This window comes from Lepidochelys olivacea (genome assembly GCF_965140295.1).
Source record: "Lepidochelys olivacea isolate rLepOli2 genome assembly, chromosome: 3".
Taxonomy (NCBI): domain Eukaryota; kingdom Metazoa; phylum Chordata; order Testudines; family Cheloniidae; genus Lepidochelys; species Lepidochelys olivacea.
This window is the reverse complement of record NC_140413.1, coordinates 97,194,142-97,215,734: the sequence shown is the minus strand read 5'-3', so window position 1 is coordinate 97,215,734 and position 21,593 is coordinate 97,194,142. Positions and strand designations below refer to the sequence as shown.

General features: G+C 43.1%; 1 protein-coding gene across 3 annotated transcripts in view; it reads right to left on the bottom strand.

Annotated features, from left to right (window-relative positions):
• Nucleotides 1–21,593, bottom strand: part of TRMT11 (tRNA methyltransferase 11 homolog) — a gene marked incomplete at its 5' end in the record, with an annotated part of 62,518 nt that overhangs the window by 10,846 nt on the left and 30,079 nt on the right. For all 3 annotated transcript variants that reach the window (XM_084623682.1, XM_084623683.1, XM_084623684.1), the window contains 3 exons: nt 8,062–8,182; nt 17,271–17,402; nt 18,978–19,050. In XM_084623682.1, coding sequence (XP_084479808.1) covers nt 8,062–8,182; nt 17,271–17,402; nt 18,978–19,050 — 326 coding nt within the window. The remainder of the gene's footprint in view (nt 1–8,061; nt 8,183–17,270; nt 17,403–18,977; nt 19,051–21,593) is intronic.

Genomic DNA, 21,593 nt, shown 5'->3' with positions numbered 1-21,593 from the left:
CTTCTCTTTTTTTATTAATAAACATGCATTTACTTAGTTTACTAAAGATTAGAACACTAACTATGGGGCAGCCAACTTTCTAACTGCAGAAAACTGAACAATCTTGCCCTGCCCCCTGCTCTGCCCCTTCTCCGTGGCCCCACCCTGCTCCACCCCTTCTCTGAGGCTCTGCTCTCCACTCACTCCATCCCCCCTCCCTCCATCACTCGCTCTCCCCCACCCTCACTCACTTGCTCATTTTCACAGGGCTGGGGTATGGGAGCGGGGGAGGGCTCCAGCTAGGGGTGTGGGCTCTGGGGTAGTGGTGGGGATGAGGGGATTGGGGTGCAGGAGGAGGCTCTGGACTGGGGCCGAGGGATTCAAAGTGTGGGAGGGGGCTTCAGGATGGGGAAGGTGGTTGGGGTGCGGGAGAGAGTGAGTGAGGGCTCCAGATGGGGGTGTGGGCTTGGGGGCGGGGATGAAGGGTTTGGAGTGCAGGGGGGCTCTGGGTTGGGGTTGAGGCTCTGGGTTGGGGATGCAGGCTCTGGGATGGGACAAGGGGTGAGGTGCATGGGGGGGTTCAGGGCTGGGGCAGGTGGGGCTGACCTCAGGCAGCTCCTGGAAAGTGGCAACATGTCCCTCTGATTTCTAGGCGGAGGAGTGGCCAGTGGGTTCCATCTGCTGCCCCCGCCTCGCAGGTGCCCCCCGCCCCCACAGCTCTCATTGGCAATGGTTCCTGGCCAATGGGAGCTGCAGAGCCAGCACTCGGGGTGATGCCTGTGGGTGGGGGCAGTGCACAGGGCCCTCCTGGCCACTTCTCTGCCCAGGAGTCTGAGACACATGTGGGCCCCTTCCCAGGAGCCACACGGAGGTAGAAACGGAGCCTGCCTACCTCACTGCAGCCAACTGGACTTTTAGCAGCCCGGTCAGCTGTGCTGACCGGAGCCACCAGGGTCCCTTTTCGACCAGGCGTTCCGGTCAAAAACCAGATGCCTGGCAACCCTAAGTGTGGTATTTGGTGAGATTCTGAAGTACATATTGACCTGGGGTGAGTGTCTGGTTCACTGCAACTGGAAGAACCAAATAGATGTGATTTCTGGTTTTAATAATCATTTATCACAGAAGTCCGGTTTGTCTGGATGGTGCATGAGGGGCTAGAGCGCCTGAGGAGGCTGTCAGCAGCTTCATAATAACTAGTATAGTAATTTGGAAGCACACATTTGTTACTGGCTTGGTGAAGTCTTATGACAGAATAAACCACCAGTTTGGGGTGCGTGCTCTGTTTTCTGGCAGTCTGACCTGAAATTGGCACTCTTAGCTCTGTCCCATGCTAGGCAGCATGACAACCTGTTATCTAATGGCCAGCTGAATAGGTAGAATCTGAACAGTAGTGATATTTTGACTTTAGGCATATAAAATGACAAATACATGCATGATCTTTTGGAAATAATTTACTCTCTACTATTTTTGCTGGATGTTAGGTAATTACAATGAGCAGAGTATACTGGTTAACTAAAATATGCCTTTTGAATAATGGCTGAAGTCAGCAGGTCTATACAAGCTCTAATCCTGCAGAAGTATCTCTGCCAAAAGGCTCTCTCTGCCTGACAGTAGGTGTGTGGGCCACACTAGTTAATGAAATCTGCAGCACAGCAGATTTCACACAATTAAAGTGTTGGTGTCAAATCCTCTTGTACAATTGAATGGTCAGCTGCAGTTTCCAGATATTGCACCTTTTCTTCCCCTAGCTCCCGCTCTTTAAGCGAAGCAACAGGTTGGGGACAAAAGTTGAACTTTATCATTTGAACTACCACCTTAAAGCTCCCCTTCCTCTCCCTAACATTGCCTATTCCACTGCAATGACATCTTCCACCCCTCTTTTTCTGTTTTGTTCCTCAGATTTGAAATTGGAGAGGAGGGAAAAGAATAGGAAAAGTGTTGTCATTTTGTTTCCTTTGTAACCACTGCCCAAAGTTGGTATTAGAGGTAAAACATTTAACTGGTTACTCTGCACAAGCGGGTGAAGTTCCTCTAGAAGCCATTGCTTTGGGTCAGGTACCAAGAGTGGCCAACTATGAACTATAGACACTAACTTGACAAAAATCTATCACTACTATGATATCAGCTCAGGAAAGCAAGTAACTTTCTCCTTTGTTTGTAAGAGTCAGGTTTCTACCATCCTTTAGCCGACTCTCATTCTCTGATAAGGATTTCTTCCACATCATTGCTATGGACCATGATATATTTATCTTCTGCTCAATGGCACCAATTTTCAACTAAACTGCTGTTTTACATAAACGTTTACCCACATATGGCTTATGATGCATCCTACAATAAATGAAAGCCAGAAAGGCTGATGTCAAAGTGAAAGCCACCTAAGTGCTTACAACTTATTTGATCCTGCAACTTCACATTAGTTTTGCTTATACAGAATAATCTAAAAATGGTGCAATATATTTCTATCATAATAAAACAGGCAGGGGAAGAGAGAAAAGAACTGAAGTTTACAAAGAGCGTTGTTTAGTTTAACAGCTGTGCAGCTATCAAATGTAATGTACAAGCTTATACTGAATCTAGTGGGCCTGAGTTCAGCCTCAGGGTAATTACTCATGTCAGTTTTTTGTTTTAAAAAATCCTCCTACCCTTATCACAGCTTCCCAATGTTCTACATCTGGAACTGGACAGTAGCTACAGAAACCTTTGTACAAATTTTAGACAGCTATAAACATCACCTAGCTGTTCAAACAGGACAAAAGGGTCAAGTCTAGCAACTGATGCTGCTAAATACAGTAGAAAAACTCAACACCAATAAAGACGCCTAGAATGACCATGTGACAAGGAGGTGCTGGAAACCTTCAGCTTTGCAAATCCGTTAACACTTCACTCCCAAGTCTTTTCATGGGCAGTCATTTGTTCAGAATGCACCTTTCAGTCTAGTTCTTGTTCCCATCTTGACATGCAATTCATAGGCACATTTCCCAAGTGTGGTCAACAGCACTCTCCTCTAGAACTCGAGAGATCAGTATTTTTCAGGAGTACAGATTAAAAGTTTCAGAACAAGAACAATCACTAGCAAAATAGATATCAATTACTCTGTAAAGTCACCAGACAGAGAATAGAAGTGAAACAAAGTGGAAGTGAGTATATAGTCATCAAAATATTTTTCATGGTGACTCAACAAGCCCCACAAAACTAGAAGCTAGACAGTTTTATTAAAAATGTAGAATAGACAAAAGATTCTCCCCCTTCTCCCTCCAAAAAAACTAACAACAACAGGAATTTAAAAACAAGTCAATCTTTTCAAGAATAGATATGGAGCCTCAAGAATACTTCCTATAATAATGCTGGAAATTGTTTTTGTCTCATATACATTTGTAGTTACAGTTTCCATCTGATTGTACTTTGGAATTAGAAAAATACAAAGTATGCAACATAAAACTAGCTGTTTGTTTCCTCCTTCCCAGTGTCATGTAAACAGATTGCTTATGAAACTTGGAAACTAACCTGGTGCAACATCAAGTACACTTCAACTTGGCTCAACCTACAGCTAACCTAAAACAAAAGACTGAACCAATTTTACTGGACACCAACCAGATTATACACCACAAACTTCACAGATCCTGCATCTGCTGAAGAAGCAGCTGTTCATATGCTTCACCGTCAGACATACTATGGTGCTTCCGCATGCATGCCAAATTCTAAGCTCTGCCTCCTCATCAGCCTGGATGACGACAGGCTCATACCCCCTATGTGGAAAAAGCTTGCTCTAATAGCACTTACCCTGAACAAAGAATATCACTGAGACATGGGAGGTATCCACATCCAACCAAATCCCTCCCCAACCCTGGGAGAAACTACAAGAAACTAGGGACTGAGCGGCTAGGCAGCAGTTCTGCAGAAAAGGACCTAGGGGTTACAGTGGACGAGAAGCTGGATAGGAGACAACAGTGTGCCCTTGTTGCCAAGAAGGCAAACGGCATTTTGGGCTGTATAAGTAGGAGCTTTGCCAGCAGATCGAGGGACGTGATCATTCCCCTCTATTCGGCATTGCTGAGGCCTCATCTGGAATACTGTGTCCAGTTTTGGGCCCCACACTGCAAGAAGGTTGTGGAAAAATTGGGAAGAGTCTAGCAAAGGGCAACAAAAATGATTGGGGGCTGGAGCACATGACTTATGAGGAGAGGCTGAGGGAGCTGGGATTGTTTAGCCTGCAGAAGAGAAGAATGAGGGGGGATTTGATAGCTGCTTTCAACTACCTGAAAGGGGGTTCCAAAGAGGATGGATCTAGACTTTTCTCAGTGGTAGCAGATGACAGAACAAGGAGTAATGGTCTCAAGTGGCAGTGGAGGAGGTTTAGGTTGGATATTAGGAAAATCTTTTTCACTAGGAGGGTGGTGAAACACTGGAATGCGTTACCTAGGGAGGTGGTGGAATCTCCTTCCTTCGAGGTTTTTAAGGTCAGGCTTTACAAAGCCCTGGCTGGGATAATTTAGTTGGGGACTGGTCCTACTTTGAGCAGGGGATTGGACTAGATGACCTCCTGAGGTCCCTTCCAACCCTGATATTCTATGAATCTAAAACACTTTCATGCTGTAAAGGGCCCCCTTTATAATAATGCTTTTAGGTCCTTACCAAGGGTAGCAAATACTCACCTCATATCCCTCAAACTTTACTTCTCCCCCACTTCCTTTCCTTCTTGTTCTTCCACCTTCTTGGTTTTTATTTCATACAGATTCATAAGATATTAACTAGCTATTATTAACCTGCCCCCAAAAGGGCCATAACCCATTTATTATGGGGAAGGGGCAAAGTAATTAATAACAGACACCTTGGCCCAAAGTAAGCCTCAAAATGTTTCCTTTTAAAATTTCCCACCCATCGTGTGCCATACTGGAGTACATTTTTTCTATAGACTTTGTCCAATTTGCTCTGCGTAAGTATGTACATTACTGCACATTTACAAAAAATAAAATCTTTATCAGCTATAAAAGGAATTCCTATTGACCTTAATAAGATAAAAATAACTCAAGTGGTTTATTACTAGGATGTTTTGTGGTCTTTCTGCTTATGATAAAATTATGGTGTATGTCAATTAATATTTTTGGACAGGATTCATGTCTACTTTGGTCTCTTAGATCACTAATTTCTTGAAATTATAAACACAACCAATTTTCAGCACCAGTTCAATTGGACCCATTGCAGACGAGTGTTTTCAACAACAGGTCAATTTCTTTAGTGGAGTCAGGGTTTGAGAGTGTTTATACTATACATAAATATATACAATCTATTCATTACTGCTAGTACTGCTAGTATGATGATTATGCAGTATAATTAAGGCTGCAAGTTTGTCACGGAGGTCACGGATTCCATGACTTTCCGTGACTTCTGCAGTGGCCGGGGCGCTTGGCTCAGTGGCAGCTCAGGCAGCCCCTGCACCAGGTGCGCCAGCCGCTGCTGGGGCTGTCTCCAACCATCGCACTCTGCCTCCTCCCCCAGCAACTACCAGCAGAGTATGGGTGTGGGAGGGGGCAGGGGGTTGGGGCATGGGATGGGATGAGGCAGGCTCTGGGTGGCGCTTACCTGGGGGCTCCCTGGAAGTGGTGACATCCCCCTTGCTCAGCTGCTAGGTGGAGGCATGGCCAGGCAGCTCTGCACCCTGCCTCCACCCAGAGCGCTGGTTTCACAGCTCCCATTGGCCAGGAACCGCGGCCAGTGGGAGCTGCGGAGGCAGTGCCCGCAGGCAGAGGACAGAGCTGAGTGAAGGGGAGGTCACTGCTTCCGGAGAGCCTCCTAGGTAAGCACCGCCCAGAGCCCGACTCACCCCTTCCCGTGCCCCAACCCACACCCAAACTCTGCTGCTGCTGGGTGGGGGAAGGCATGGAGGCAGGTAAGGAGCCTGCCGGCCCTGCCAAACCCCTCCCCGCCACCTCCAGGTACCCCTCCCCCAGCACCCGTGGGAGCCCCGGGCAGCCCACCCCCAAGTTTTAGTCATGAGTATTTTTAGTAAATGTCAGGGACAGGTCATGGGCCGTGAATTTTTGTTTACTGCCCATGACCTGTCTGTGACTTTCACTAAAAATATCCTTCACTGAAGAATAGTCTTAAGGTATAATCGAAAACTTACTATCTTTAAAAAAATGTATCGTCATTCATGGACACTGTGCACTGTGGTTGAACTATCACACACACTAGAAAATTAGGTCCTAATTAAATGAAATTATACTGAACAATGCCTGAAAAAGTACACTCGATGCTGGAATATGAAAAAACCCTCATTCGCACAACAGCAAGACAAATGGGCAGACCTCCAGTTCTCCCAAACAACTTCTTTTCGTGTCACTTCTTTGCTTTTATTGGACACCATAATGTCCCTACAAAACATTTGTTTGATATGAAAAAAAAAGTAGGAAGAATGTCGATTAAGAAATCCCGTAAAAGGAACTAAACGGTGTGATGCCAAACATACCCTATGTCAAAAAACTCAACAGCAGGTATGCATTTGCTGAGGGAAGGAGTTAAACAATACACAGCTTTACTTATTACTTAGACCTGTGCTTTTTCAGTAGAAACAGGACATAGCCTTTCATTGCCCTTAAGTTATATAAAAGGTCTCTGGATCCCTGGGCAGAGGCACCTGCTATTTTTAACTAAGTAGTAAATTTGCCAGCTAAATTCAGGTGATCAAAACTAAGTATTTAACCACTGAACTGACAAGATTCATACTGAAGAATAAGTGATGTACAAAAGTGCTAAATGACTGAAGCCTATATACAGAAGGTTTCAGAGTAACAGCCGTGTTAGTCTGTATTCACAAAAAGAAAAGGAGTACTTGTGGCACCTTAGAGACTAACCAATTTACTTCAGTGAGCTGTAGCTCACAAAAGCTTACGCTCAAATAAATTGGTTAGTCTCTAAGGTGCCACAAGTACTCCTTTTCTATATACAGAAGGGTGAAGAAGTGGTTTAAATTAGAACATGTAGTCCAAGAATACTATTAATGTCAAACCTGTCAATATATAAAAAATAAAACTGGCGTGGGGGGAAGGGGAAAGAGATACATGTCAAAATTTTAAGTTATAAATGATGGTTTGTTACCGCCAAAGTCAACAGCACCTGCTCTGAACAAATTATACAATTTGTTACACTACCTAAGTGCTATTTGACAATTTAAGTCATCACTTGCATTATGAAATCCAGACTGGAAGCTTGCTGGGTTGTTACTGTATACCATCATGCTGAAGCACTAACTTGTTTCAAACCACCTCCGTTGTTTAAAATAGCGGCTTTTTACAGATAAATTAAGAAAATACTGGAAGCGCCTACTCACCTGCTACATATTTTAGCTAAGAACAACGTCCTATTTATGAACTTGCCTCTCCTTTCCTACCATGTCTAAGTATCTCTTTCCTAATGGTATATTTCCAGACTGATTTTTTTGTTAGTCATCTTTAACAGTTTAAGCAGCTGAGGGGAAGAGGTGAGAGGATGAGGAGACCTGCAGATACCATACTCTGATCCTTCTCAGAAGGAAGACGACTGAGGAAGAATTTTTAAAAAAAACATATTACTTTTCCTGCATGGACAGCTGGAGATTAAATACCACTGTCAAGAGGCCCCCACATAACTGAACTAATGTCAGACATTTGTACTGTATATATAATGACTTAGAACCCAATTTTCAGAGATAAGCACTCTCAACCCCCACTGAAGTCAATAGGAAATGCACGCAGTCAGCACGTCTGAAAAAATATCTTGCCCTCAAAGATCCTGCCCTCACCCGTATTAACCAGTTTGCCCTGGATGAAAAATTTATCAAAAATTTTAAAAAACTACCTTAAATCATTGCAGATTAAGTGAGCAACACAACAGGCTTGTTTTTTGTCTTTAAGATGTGGCATTTTTCAAAGCCTCTAATTCCAGTCATAAAAACATCTTAGCGGCAGCAGAATTGACAATCCAGTGCTGAATACCAAATGTGGTGGTGGTAATACAATAAATTCCCTTTTGCAGTTCAAACAGTAGAGCAAACCTTTCACATATTTGACAGCCGCAATTTCGCACAACACACCAAGAACAATTTACCTCAAATTCTTTCACCTTTTCCATGGTTATCAAGCGCCTTGACGTGTGGCTGGAAAGCATCTGCTCACAGTTACTAATAAGTTTCAGGCAGGGGTGCCGGGGTATAATCTCTTCTGTGTATCTGGAAGAAATAAGCAGTCAGAAGGCTGTCAACCTATGAACTGTAACATGTGTATCTGAAACACAACAGTTATACAGATCTATTCAAACTGGCTTACGCTATAAGCTTCCACACATTTTATAGCCATACTAAGTTTCCAGAAACAATGTTTTCAGAAATCATAAGCATATATCCCATCTTTTTGGGACACAAATAAAAGACATGGTGCAGATGAACTAGCTGTAAACAGGAAGAATAGTTCCTATAGGGCTCTCTACAAATGGGTAATTGAGCTCTTGAGGTCCCTTCCAGCCATACATTTCTATGTGTAGATGCCTGCATCATGTCAAGTATCATGGGAAAATTCCCCCAACCAGCCAATCAGGAACTGTGCTTTTTATAAGTAGTTCCCAAACATCCAATGATAATCAACTGATTTAGGTGGTTGTGTATTTACTGATGCGCCCCAATGGGACACTATTATACTTGGACTTCAATCTATATTACAACACAACCTCTTTAATAGCCATTGAAATCTTTTGGATTCAGAGACTGGTGTTATAAACAGACTGCAGCATATTGGACTTCCTTTGTCAAACAGGGCAAGATATCTTAAAGAAGAAAATCTGGTCTGATAGCCCTTTGACAGGGGGCAATAATACTGGCTGGCTGACCAAATGTACCAAAATTAATTCAGTTAAAACTTCTGTACTGGTGGGTAAAGAGTAAGCTTCCACAATATTTTAAGTAACTTCTATCTGGCAGAAAAACTACATCTACACCAGCCATATGAAGACGACTAATTTCCAAGAATCTTCATCTGCAAAATTGCATTCCCCCACTTATTTTTCAAAATGCTAAAAGCTGAAATAGGGTTTAAAGAGATTCACGGGGGGGGGGGGGGGGGAGGATATGTCTGACTCATTTAACAGCCTATAATATATAATAAAGGAAAGTGTGAATATGAGGCATCTTCACCATGCAGCTGAGTCAGACTTTAAAAAACTAACCCACACACATTCCTTGAAGGGCAAGGAGTACTTGAGGCACAAGGGAGACACTCCATATTTTACCTATGACAAGGAGGCATTTCTGAACATGTATCGAAAAGCAAATAAATTTTAGGGAAAACAAAAACAAAAAATGCAACTACCACCTATGATGGTACCTTCCCAAGTTTGTTTGTTTTTTTAAAATACTTTTTCTATGTATCTATACACTTTCTGTGTGACCGTGAGCAAGTCAGTTAGTCTCTGTGCCTCAGTTTCCCCAACTGTAAAATGAAGATAATAGCAAACCCCTACTTCACAGGGTTGGTGTAAGGATAACTACATTAAGAGACAGCTCAGATTCTACAGTAATGTGGCCACTCAAGACAGAATATACGTGTACAGTTTTGCATTGCTAGCTGAAAAATTATGAACAATGTGACCTATGTTGCAAGTCTTGCTTCTTTCAACTGTATTAGAAAGCCTGCTATAACAGCCAGAAACACTAACCCTCACAGTAATGCTGGTAAAGAACTGGGGGCCATTAATACAGAACACTGCAGCATTTTTTAAATAAGGGGAGTTCCACCTCCTGCATAAATAAACCAAACCAAAATAGAACTAGAGTTTCTTAGGGCTATACTAGGACTTTACATTAGTATAGCTATGTCTCTGAGGAGTGTGAAAAATCCACACCCCTGAGAGACAGCTATACCATCCTAACGCCTGATGTATACAGCTCCAGATCAACAGAAGATTTATTTTGACGACCACGGGAGAAGCCTTCCTGACAGCGTACAGTGAGGTGCTACAGCAGCGAAGCTGCAACTGCTGTGGTGTTTTACACGTAGACATACCAAGCAGCTACAAGATTTCAGAGGAAAGTGGAAAATGGAATGTCAATGACAGAAGTTCCAGACTCCTTAATTCTTGTACGAATGTGTGTCTCTTCAGCAAAGCTCAAAGCAGCAATAAACTTCTTGCCTCTTGAGCTGCATTTATTCTCCATTTTCTGCGTTGGGGACTACTATGATGCCCAAGAACTCCTGAACTTGTTTAATTTCTATCTGCTACCTGAAGTAGCACCCCAATAAACTGTGCTTCAGTCAATTAATGGATAAAAGGGGATGGTCTTGACCTATATAAAACCCTAAATCACTCAAGACCTTTTTATGAGACTGCCTCTCTCTTCTTGCTCTACTACCACAGTTGCAATCAGCAAATGTGCTTGACCAGGAGCCCCCTTGATTTATTAGAGGGGGCTGGCAATACAATTATCCTTGAGAGGCTCTCAGCTCTGAAACAAGTTTCCTCCTGGCCCAAGCTAGCTCTGATCTGTTGAACTTCAAGGCAAGCCGAAAGGCACATTTATTTGTGCAGGCTGCTCCAGAGGATGATGGGCTTGATGCATGTGGGGAAAGGGAGATGTGTTCTGCTGGCAGGTAAGCCACTATTTAGTTTTATTTTTGTTCTTGTGATTTGTGGCGGAATGCTGAGTCTTTGATAGGTGCCCTGTTTTATTATTGTATAAATCCAAAAAAAAAAAAAAAAAATTAAAAAGGACAGCCAAAGCAACACTCTACGCCTTCTGGACAACAGACGGCATGAAAAATAACCAGACTCAGAACACTTGAGGATAGGGGAGAGGGAGCTGGCAGTAGTCTCTCCCTTAGTTCCTTAAACAATGAAAGTTTCTTCCACTCCTTAAGCAAGGGAAAGAAAACAGGCCACTTTCTCTCTTCCCCTATTGCTAGTCTGCTCACAGGAGGCGGCTGCAGCAAGGCAGCGGTTTAAGCAGTACAGTCTGAGGCCAGTGTAAGAGACAGCAATGGTCACCAACAAGGTCACCCCTTCTGCGCTGCATGCAGCTCTCTGGTCAAAGCAGTGCAGGGTGCAGAGCAAGCAAGCCCAGGACTGGGTGAGGCAGACTAGGCCTGAACGTCAGAAGCAGGTGACACAAAGGCAAATGCCCAGTTGGTTGGTCCTAGCCTGGCTGGATAGCAACACAGGGAGTGACAAAAACTGCTACTTTGGAAAACATAACCCCTATGTGATAGGTTCACACAGATCATGAAAAAATGGGTGTTTATCACTTCAAAAGGTTTCTTTCCCTCCACCCCACTCTCCTGCTGGTAATAGCTTATCTAAAGTGATCACTCTCCTAGATCAAAAGGTGTGTTAATGTAAGAGTGTATTCAGGTGTTAAAATATCATGAAAATTAATGGACTCTTACTTGTATTTTTTCACTTATCTATTTATATCATAATGTAATGGCAGGCTATATACATCACTATAATTAAATTACTCAAACACAATTGGAGTCTTGGAAATGTAAATGAAGAACGGTGCTAACTTCAAAGCGAGGGCCATTGTGGTCAACAATGGGAATTCACAGACTCAATCTGCATTTCCTACTCATCGTCAAAGGGTAAACACACTATTCAGATTGTTTTCTGGAGAAGAAACTATAAATATGGATTCAAGGAACAGTCCTGTGTCCCTGGACTGTTTGGATTCTAACAGGGTGGAATAACTGAACAAGATGACAGATCCCCAGAGTTATTCAGGGGACCCTGAGAGACATTTGGAAACTGGCAGTTTATTAATACCTCTGCTATCATTTCAGACTTACAAACTTTGACTCACCTGTTAATGTATGTTTCCTACTTTAACCTCTCAATACCTCTCATTTCTTTTTCTTAGCTAATAAACTTATAGTTAGTTTACTATAGAATTGGCTGTCAGCATTATCTTTGGTGTAAGACCTGGAGTACCAATTAATCAGGGGTAAGTGACTGCGCTCTTGGGACTGGGAGAAACCTGATGTAGTATGAATTTTTGTTTTAATAATCTTTTATCATAAAGTTCAGTTTGTCTGGGTGTCAAGATGGACTGGAGAGACTAAGGGGACTGTCTGTGACTCTATGGTAAGACTGATATAGTGATCCAGCGTTCACATTTGTTACTGATTTGGTGAAATCTAATTATAGAACATATCACCAGCTTGGGCTTTGTTTTCTGACAGTCTGCCCTGAGAGAGGCACTCACAGTTGAGTGTCACTCCCGACAGCATGACAGGAGGAAAATATTGTTTTGATCCCTAGAAGATCTGATTACAGAAGGTAATAAGTCTCATGCAACTTTTAGTTTGCAGAATGCAAATGTTAAATCAGAGACTCACTTATGCACATATACCTGACAGGACACACTACCATTATTTGTATTGAAGTAGTGTGTAGGGGCTCCAGTCCTGGATCAGAACCCCATTGTGCCAGGCATGGTACGGATATATAACGGAGATGTTTCAGAGTAACAGCCGTGTTAGTCTGTATTCGCAAAAAGAAAAGGAGGACTTGTGGCACCTTAGAGACTAACCAATTTATTAGAGCATAAGCTTTCGTGAGCGCAGTTTCCACGATATGCATCTGAGGAAGTGAGCTGTAGCTCACGAAAGCTTATGCTCTAATAAATTGGTTAGTCTCTAAGGTGCCACAAGTCCTCCTTTTCTTATAACGGAGATGGGCTCTGCTCTGAATAGTTTATAATTTAAGTAAGACAACCGTTTTGAGGGTTTTGCTTTTTTAAGAAAGAGAGTTTAGTAGCCTCAGCAAATATTACTACATTTCACATAAAGAGACTGGCAGGGAGAGGGATGGACACTCTTGGCTAACCCTGGCTCAGAGATACAAAACTAACATTTTAATCATTAATAAATTAATCTAGCTACCATTATTTATGACCACAAGCACAGAAAAGGGTCACAGATCAACTCACACTGTAGCTGGAAGAGCAGACTCTACTACTGTTTTCCCCCCACACTTCCTTTTAGTTACCCAGTTGCCGAAGTCTTTGCTACCCATAATGTGATCAAAAACCCCGATAACAACTGAAAGTGCCCCGTACTCTTTTAGCCATGCCTCGGGTGCAACAAGTATTATTACCAGGTCTTCATTCAAAAGCTCTCTGATAATCTTTATGTTCCCCGTTTTAAATTTCTTACCCAACCAAACTGCAGTTCTGTTTCCCAAAACAGACATCAAACCAACCACCACCAGAGCTTCAGCCACAATGTTATAAGGGTGGAGCACTTTGTGATTGTGAACAAACCAGTCCACAAAATCTGAACAACAGAAAGCTAAAGACAGACCCGAAGCATCTCCTACAATAGACTACAACCATCCGAAAAAGCAGGAAGGTGTAGAGGAGGAGGAAGATCTTGAAATTTCTTACTTGAAAAAAACCAGAATTAAGATGATGCAACACAAGTCCTATCAAGTAAATGACCTGGTTCTGTGTGCATCATTTTAGAGGTTCCAAATCAATACCTCAAACAACTCTCCCAATGCACCTACGGTTTGAAATTTGGTAACGCCTTACAATAGGAAATGCCTGACAGAAGAGGGCCAAAGAATTCTTAACAACTTACAAAGATAGGCACTCTGTCACCACTTATTTTAGAAGTTTTTCTTCATAACTGGGTAAAAGCCTGACAGCAAAGGAATTAAAAGAATTCAGGCCCAACAATGATTTCAATGTCAGACTGAAACAATAAACTACTTTGGAGTGTAATGTTATCTTTCAGAATGAGAGGTGTTATCACTCTGCTAAAACACCTTCCTGTCTTTTTAGGATTAATGCAGACAGGTCTTTCTACAGGTAATGATTACTCCGTTAGGTAAATCCCAGAATGTTGCCAAATGAAGTATAGTAGCAATTGCTTTAACAAAAATCCATTTTACCCAATTTTGTTTTTAATTTAAAAGAAGAGGACATATGGTAACCATAAGTTACAGAAGAATAGGATGGGAGACACCGTCAGTGAACACCTGACAGCTCAACAGATTAGTCATTAGCTTCTCTCGCTTTGGCCCACAAATTTGCTAGCAAGTTTTGTTCAAGTAAGAACCTGCACAGAGGATTAGAACTGAAAACTCAATGTGTTAATATATTAAGGTTTCACATTTCCATAGTGCATTTCATCTGAAATTTTCACACTGCACTACGAACAAAACATTCACAGCAGTAGGTAGTCAGCACCATTTTACACATGGGGAAACTGAGGAAGTGAGAGGTTGATTTGCCCAAGGCAAGTCAGTGGCACAGCTACAACAGAACACAGAATTCATAACTCCTAGTCACCTGCTCTAACCCAAGTTCCCTGTAAGCTGTGTGGCCATGCAGCAACCTATTTAGCACCGCGCAGGTGCTCAGAGAACCCGCCCGAGGATCTGCTGCGGCCAGGGAAGGGGTGCCCCTCCCTCAGCTCCACCTAGCCCGGCCCCTAACCTGCTGCGGGAGAGGCGCTCCTCCCTGGGCCCTAACTCAGCCTGCGGTCCAGACCCAGCCACGGCTGGATCGGGCCCAGCTGTGGCCGGGGTGGAAACGTGATGCCGTGACAAACAGAATAGACTTGACAATTCTAAGCAAATAGCATACTAGCACAAGCCATACATTTTGGCAATCTAGGAATTCACAAGCATACACAATGCCATCAGAGATAAGCTGCCGTAGACATTTGAAGTAACGAATTAAAAACTTCCATTGGTTAAGGCACCTTTTAGTTTGCAAGAACTATTTAATAAGTAGTCACAAAAATATTTATTCCATCATTCAAAAAGAGTGACATGCAAGCTACATGATACAGATCCTCAAAACTCACCTTTGAAGTACATTTTTGTAGTGATTTCACCATCACAAAGCAACTAGAGAGAGGTCTGATGTTAGATTCTTTGTCTTTCCAAGTGTTAAAATGATCTCATTGGTAATAATCACTTGATGCCCAGAGTTAGCGTTGAGGTGTCACAACTTGACAAGCCACAGGGTTTTACTATTGTGGTGTAACCTTGGACAATTGTTAGTGGTTTCCAATCCCACCACATGTGGTAGCCTGGAACTGGGGTGTCTGAAGAAAGAAGCTTCTGACAATGTACAAGCTGTATTGGTGCTGACCTAAGATATGTAAACATATCTGTATACTACCCCCTTCCATATACCTGTGAGGAACACCTCTTACAGGCTGACATGTTAGGTTACATATTTGACACCTGTGAATAACAGACAGGATCCCATGTATTCCATGGCTGCAAAACACACCCTTTGCCCCAGATTGGCTCTTTAAAATCTACGCTCTCATATTAAAACACTTACACCACTTTTCCACTCCTAATTGCAAAGAAGGCTTTTAAAATGTGAGCTAATGTATAACAATACAATATTGTTCCTTGAGTATGCGGACAGCCTGAAAGAATACCTCTGAGATACATATGATCCATTTTAGTCAACCTAAGGATGACAGTTTAAATGTCTATATTTCCAATTAGCCATGTCATTGCTGATCATTTTATCACAAACATCCAACTCATGTGCTTAGCCCACAATCCCAAACTGCTTCCCATACCCTTCCGGGGTTCCAAAAGCCTCAAATATCCAGCTGCCAAACACATCCAGCTTCCACCGCCCTCCCAAACTAAATTTCCAGGACACAATTATATATTGCCCTCACAAAAAACTGAAAACTGAGTGTGGGACAGCATAAAATGAATTCTACTTAACACGGCCTATTATACTGGCAGCATTTTTGTTCATGTTCAATTCAATAAAAGACTCAATGTTTTTAATTTAAATAAGTTGTGCAAAATTTCCAGTCTGCTGCAACGGCATGTCACAGAAGTCAAAGGGTCTTCCACAAAATTTAGTTTCAGCTTGCTATGAAGGATATAGGGTCTTGGCATTCAGAATGCAATTTCTGTTCTCTTACCAACATAACGAGAAGTTTCCCTGACATGCCGTAACTCCAGAGGCTCAGGGTGTAACTCCGTCTAAGGCACTGGACCGAGACTTAAGAGACTAATATTCAATTCCCAGCTCTGCCACATACTTCCAGTATTACCCTGGGCAAGCCCATCTCTGTCCCTCAGTTCCCATCTGAAAGAAAAGAAAATACTTCTTTTCCCCAACTATTGTCTGTCCTATGTCCTGTAACTGAGTCCTTATTTCTCCTTGCATCTAGTCACGTCTCAGTTTCCCCCTCTTTAGCAGCTGTCCCAGTCTTTCCCAGGCAGATGGATGGGGTGGCATTTAACCTGTGGTCAATACTTCCCCTTCCAAGTATCACGCAAGGCCAAACCAAATCAAACTAATTTCTCTAGCTCCTCCCAGACTGAATAGTCCTTCTGCCTTGTTAGTGCAGGCTTGCTTTCCTGGGGCTACAGTGCCTTCCTGCTCCACAGGCTACAGCTTTCACCCACATTGGTTCATGACTGCCCTTCTATACCCAGTTAAGTCATATACCCTCTTCCCAGGGCCAAATGATTCCTTGCCCTATTAGGAAGAGGGTTCTCTGCTCTTCTCAGCCTTCTCCAGGCTTTGAGACTCAACAGTCCTTTCCCTCTCATGGCAGGTGTGTCAGCTCGCCCTCTCCTGGTGGTGCAGTGGAGGGACAAGAGAGACTGGTCTTCTCTTGAACCCCTCTAAGGCCTCATTAACCAAGCCCCTCTGGCAAACTCCATCCCAGCTCACTCTCTTCACAGGGAACCACCTGATCCCTGGCAAGCTTTCCCAGTCGACCACAGTCATAACCCATACCTATGCAGCTGAACAGCCAGCATTTCCTGTTCCCTGCAAGTCTGTCTCTCCCCTAACTGAGCCACAGGCAGCTTCTTGTATAGTCTGGCAGTCATGATTCTTCTTGGTCAGCTGACCTCTGGACTCTCCTGGAGAATTTCATTGTCCAGAATCTCTCTCTTTAAAAGGGTCAAGCCCCAGTTAATATTGCCTGCTCTTAAAGGGGTGTTCATTTAGCTTTGACATTTACCTGGATTCCAGTATTCTGGTTTTCCAGTCACATACCATTCCTTTATCAACAGCATGCATTTTTGCAAAAATATAAGAAAGTTGTGATTTCTAACTGGCAGCACATGGTTCTCTCTCCTTTCAAAAATTGTTCCAAACTCTTCTCCCGCACCCATCCAGTTTCAATATATGAAAATCATAGGAATCCTCTTAAACCCCAGTAGGAAGTTTTAGAAACATCCCACTCTGGAAGAAACTATGGCTAAGTTATAGTATTAATTTTTATCTACTACACACTAGATATCAAGGCACTTAGAAGAGTACGTACTCAGGTCTGTAAACCGGTAGCCAGTACACCAATCTTCCTCCCATCACCAGGTACTCTGCCGCAGAGTTTAACAGGTCAAAAAAGATATCACTCAGATGATAGTTCGAGGAAATGGAGATGTGATTTTCTGTGCTAAACAATATTAAAAAAAAATACTGAACAGGTAATAGCCACAATTTTATTTTATTTTATTTTCTGAACAACAGTGTCTGAGATTTGCAAAGCCAGGTATGGGTATTAGATGACCAAGTCCCACTAAAATTAATGAGAAATCTGCATCCAAACTCTTTCCCAGTGGCTTTGCAAATTCCATCCCTAATATTTAAAGAGAAAACTACTCAACTAAAATCACTTTTGAAATACAACTATTTTGTACCGTGTCTTTCATAAGAGTTATTATAAAAATCAAAGGAGAATGAGACATTTTGAGATGATTTTCTTCTATTTTCAGATCTCAAGGCCAAGCAGCAGAAAAGGCTGTCATCCCAACAATGGCGAGATTGTCTGCCAGGACAGAGAATGCTTATTGTAGGTGAGCACAAAGAGGGGGCAAGGAAAACTAAAAGACATGGGTAGGGCCCTACCAAATTAATGGCCATGAAAAAAGCGTCATGGACCATGAAATCTCGTCTCTCCCCATGAAATCTGGTCTTGTGTGTGCTTTTACCCTCTATTATACAGATTTCACAGGGGAGACCAGCGTTTCTCAAACTGGAGGTCCTGACCCAAAAGGGAGTCGCAGGGGGCATCGCAAGGTTATTTTAGAGGGGTCACGGTATTGCCACCCTTACTTCTGCGCTGCCTTCAGAGCTGGGTGGTTGAGAACGGCGGCTGTTGGCCAGGCGCCCAGCTCTGAAGGCAGCGCCCCTGCCAGCAGCAGCACAAAAGTAGGGGGCAATACCATACCATGCCACCCTTACTTCTGCGCTGCTGCCTTCAGCGCTGGACGGCTGGCCAGTGGCTACTGATGACTGGGGGCCCAGCTCTGCAGGCAGCAGCACAGAAGTAAGGGTGGCATGCTATGGTATTGCCACCCTTACTTTTGCACTGCTGCTGGTGGCAGCTCTGCCTTCAGAGCTGGTCTCCCAGCCAGCAGCCGCCGCTCTCCAGCTGCCCAGCTCTGAAGGCAGCATCGCCGCCAGCAGCAGCGCAGAAGTACGGGTAACAGAACCACAACCCCCCTACAATAACCTTTGACTCCTCCCCTCCCCCCCCACACCACCTTTTTGGGTCAGGACCCCTACAATTATAACACCGTGAAATTTCAGATTTAAATAGCTGAAAGCATGAAATTTACAATTTAAAAAATCCCATGACTATGAAATTGACCAAAATAGACCATGAATTTGGTAGGGCCCTAGACAGGGTATATGAAGAGGTTTAAAACAAAGGTAAGCAATTTTGGACTGGACGCTGGAGCCTTCAGGGGATTAAGTAGAGCTGTTCAAGGACAGGGATGACGATGTGAAGCTATTTTGTAAATGTAAGAGAGGGAGTTTGGGACTTAGAAACTAGAAAACTTACATGGCCGAGGAGGAGGATTTTAGGAAGACGGGCACTGACAGTCACTTTTGCAAGCTATGTAGTGACGGTGGTACTTTTTAAAATTGTTTGGTTAAAGGACAGCAATGAAGTAAATTTCTAAAACTGTGGCTGGCCTTCTATTAACACACTGATATTTACAATTAATAAAAAAGGCTTACCTACCCTCTTTCCGTTGCTTTAAGTATTTCTTTTTGTGAACCAGTTCGTCTAGTAGCTTCTCGTATGCCATATGGAGCTATACAGAGTAAGTACATAATGTCGAGATCAGGAGTTCACCCTTTACACAAATAACGTCATGAAATTCTACAATAGTGTACATGTGGTAGCAGTTGCAAAGAGTTTATAAAATTAACTTCTTTAAGGTGTATCCATTAAAAGTTTATCTTGCTCCTAAGGCTCACTTTTTTAAAGCTATTTCAAAAAGGTCTCTTATCAGTAGGACACTAAATAGTCAAGTGTAACAGCACATTAACCACTTAAAAACTATTTAATATGGTGCTGAAGTGCTTTGGGTTTTTTTTTTTTAAATGATTTTGTTGGCTAAAAGATCTTCTTTATAATTCCAACAACACATGACGCTGTTAATCCTCTTCCCTTGTTTCGTCTTGTAATGGGGTTTAATGATTCTTTTAAGGCTAGAGGAGGCCAGAAGACCCTCTAACAGGAAGTTGAATTGGAAAAGGCCCAGGAAACGGCCTGGCTCTCCAGAGAGGTCAGGGGCTGATGAGGGAATGACAGAGCTCCCTGGTTGGGGTTCAGAAGTAACTGGAGGGGGGAAACTAGGAACCAGATGCCCCGGAATGTGAGTGAAATTGAAAACCGCAGAAAGGGTTTGGGCCAATATATTGAACCCTGGGCAGAGTGTTACTTTAAGTATTCTTGCCTGCAATATGTCATAGAGGGAACTGAGGGCAGGATACCTGCAAGGCCCCTCTGTGCCTCGAAGGGGTATGTCCTGGGATGGGACTCTGCCACACTGATGCTGCAGGGCAGCATTGGGAAAGGGAGCTTTAGAAAAGAGATTGTTATTGTACTGTGGTAGTGTCTAGGAACCAGGACCCCAGTGTGCTAGGCACAAGACAAACAGAACAAAAAGGTGGTCTCTGGTCCAAAGACTCTATCATCTAAGTATAGGACAATGGATGTAGCCAATGTCCATCTTTTTATCCCTGGTTGAATGCCCACATAGGCCCTAAAAATCCAATTGCATTTTTCAGAAAGATATGGGTTATCCCTAGTGCCCTGGCCAATAGCCTTCTCTCCCCATCTGAAGGAAACAGGTCATAAATGTCCAAGGTTATGTCTGAGCTCTTGCTATGGCTGTTAAGCTCGCCTGTGTAGCTGTTTCACTACCACTATCTATTGCTTTGTAAAATACTTGGAATACTTTGGGATCAGGAGCCCTGTAGTATAGAGCGGAGCAGGGCTCCCTTCTCTTTCAGTCCATTGGGATCAGCTCTCTGGAGGAGGGTAGTATATACACTGGCTTCTCCCTCAAGATAAGGGGAAACACTGACAAGAAAAGAAAGCCAGGGCCAGAGCTCCAACCAGAAAGGTCCAGGACTGGCAGATTTGGTTAGCACAGACTTGGGTAGAGCAAAGTTTTGTGTGTGGCAGAAGAACCAGGGCTGAATATGAATTTGTGTGTCATCATTATGAACTTTATTTTGGGGACTCTCTGACAATTGTTTGAACTATTTGGTTATTAAGGACTGAGGATTGTTTTGAAGCTTTTCTATTATTAAACCAGTCTCGGGTGGAGATGCTGTTAGCCAGAAAAGAGACTTGCGGGGGGAGGAGGGGCTTAATGGACCCACAAGAGGGGGGCTAACAGGGGCAGAGTGCCTGCAAAGTGACACCTGGCCACAAGAGGGTGCTCAGTAAGCAGCCAACCCACAACAAAAGTCTGAAAAACCAACCCCCACTTAATGCACCTAGAAAATCTGAACGAATACTTCAAAATGGCTGTAATTTTCTACATTTAAAAAAAATCCTAAAAATACAACACAAGTCTTTATTTTTACATATCTCCGCAAAGCTTTAAGAATGCTGTACAAACATTAATTCACCTTCAACACTTCTGTAAGCTTTCCTAATGCTCTTATCACCATGGCATCAGGGAAGTGTCACCTCCATTTTACAGAGTGGAAACTGAAGCACAGAGATTAAGGGCTTGATTCTAACACCCTTACTCACAATGTGCATTACCTAGTTTGGCCAGCAGTCCCAATGAAATCAATGGGACTGCTCCTGGAGCAAAGTAACACTCGCCAGGAACAAAGGCAACAGAATAGAGTCTTAACTGATCTGCTCACAGTAACACAGCAAGTCAGGGCAGAGCCACAGTAGAGGTCAGGAGTTCCTGACTCCCCATCCCACATTTAGTCTAGTAGACTGTGCTGCCTTTTAGGTCTCCTGCTCATGACAAATGGTGTCTAATAAAGAGATTTAAAAGAGCAGAGAACCTTTCATATCTTTAACATTGCTGGCAGTCAAGCATGCAGAAGATGCACTAGGAGTTTGTTTGAAATTATTTCAGTGAGCACTTCAGGGCATGATGAAAGTCGGTCGGACCCTTTCCATGGACTTCAATAGTGTTTAAATCCAGCCCCAAGAGCAATGCAGTACAACTTAAAAATTGAACAGAAACCTCTCCTAATGCAGATAAAGTCACTCCAGAAAGAAGTGTGACTCAGTAAAGGTATAGGAGACAAGAAGATATATTTCTGAATAGGAACCAAATACTCTTTCAGTGGAAATAAGTTAATGAAACAAAAA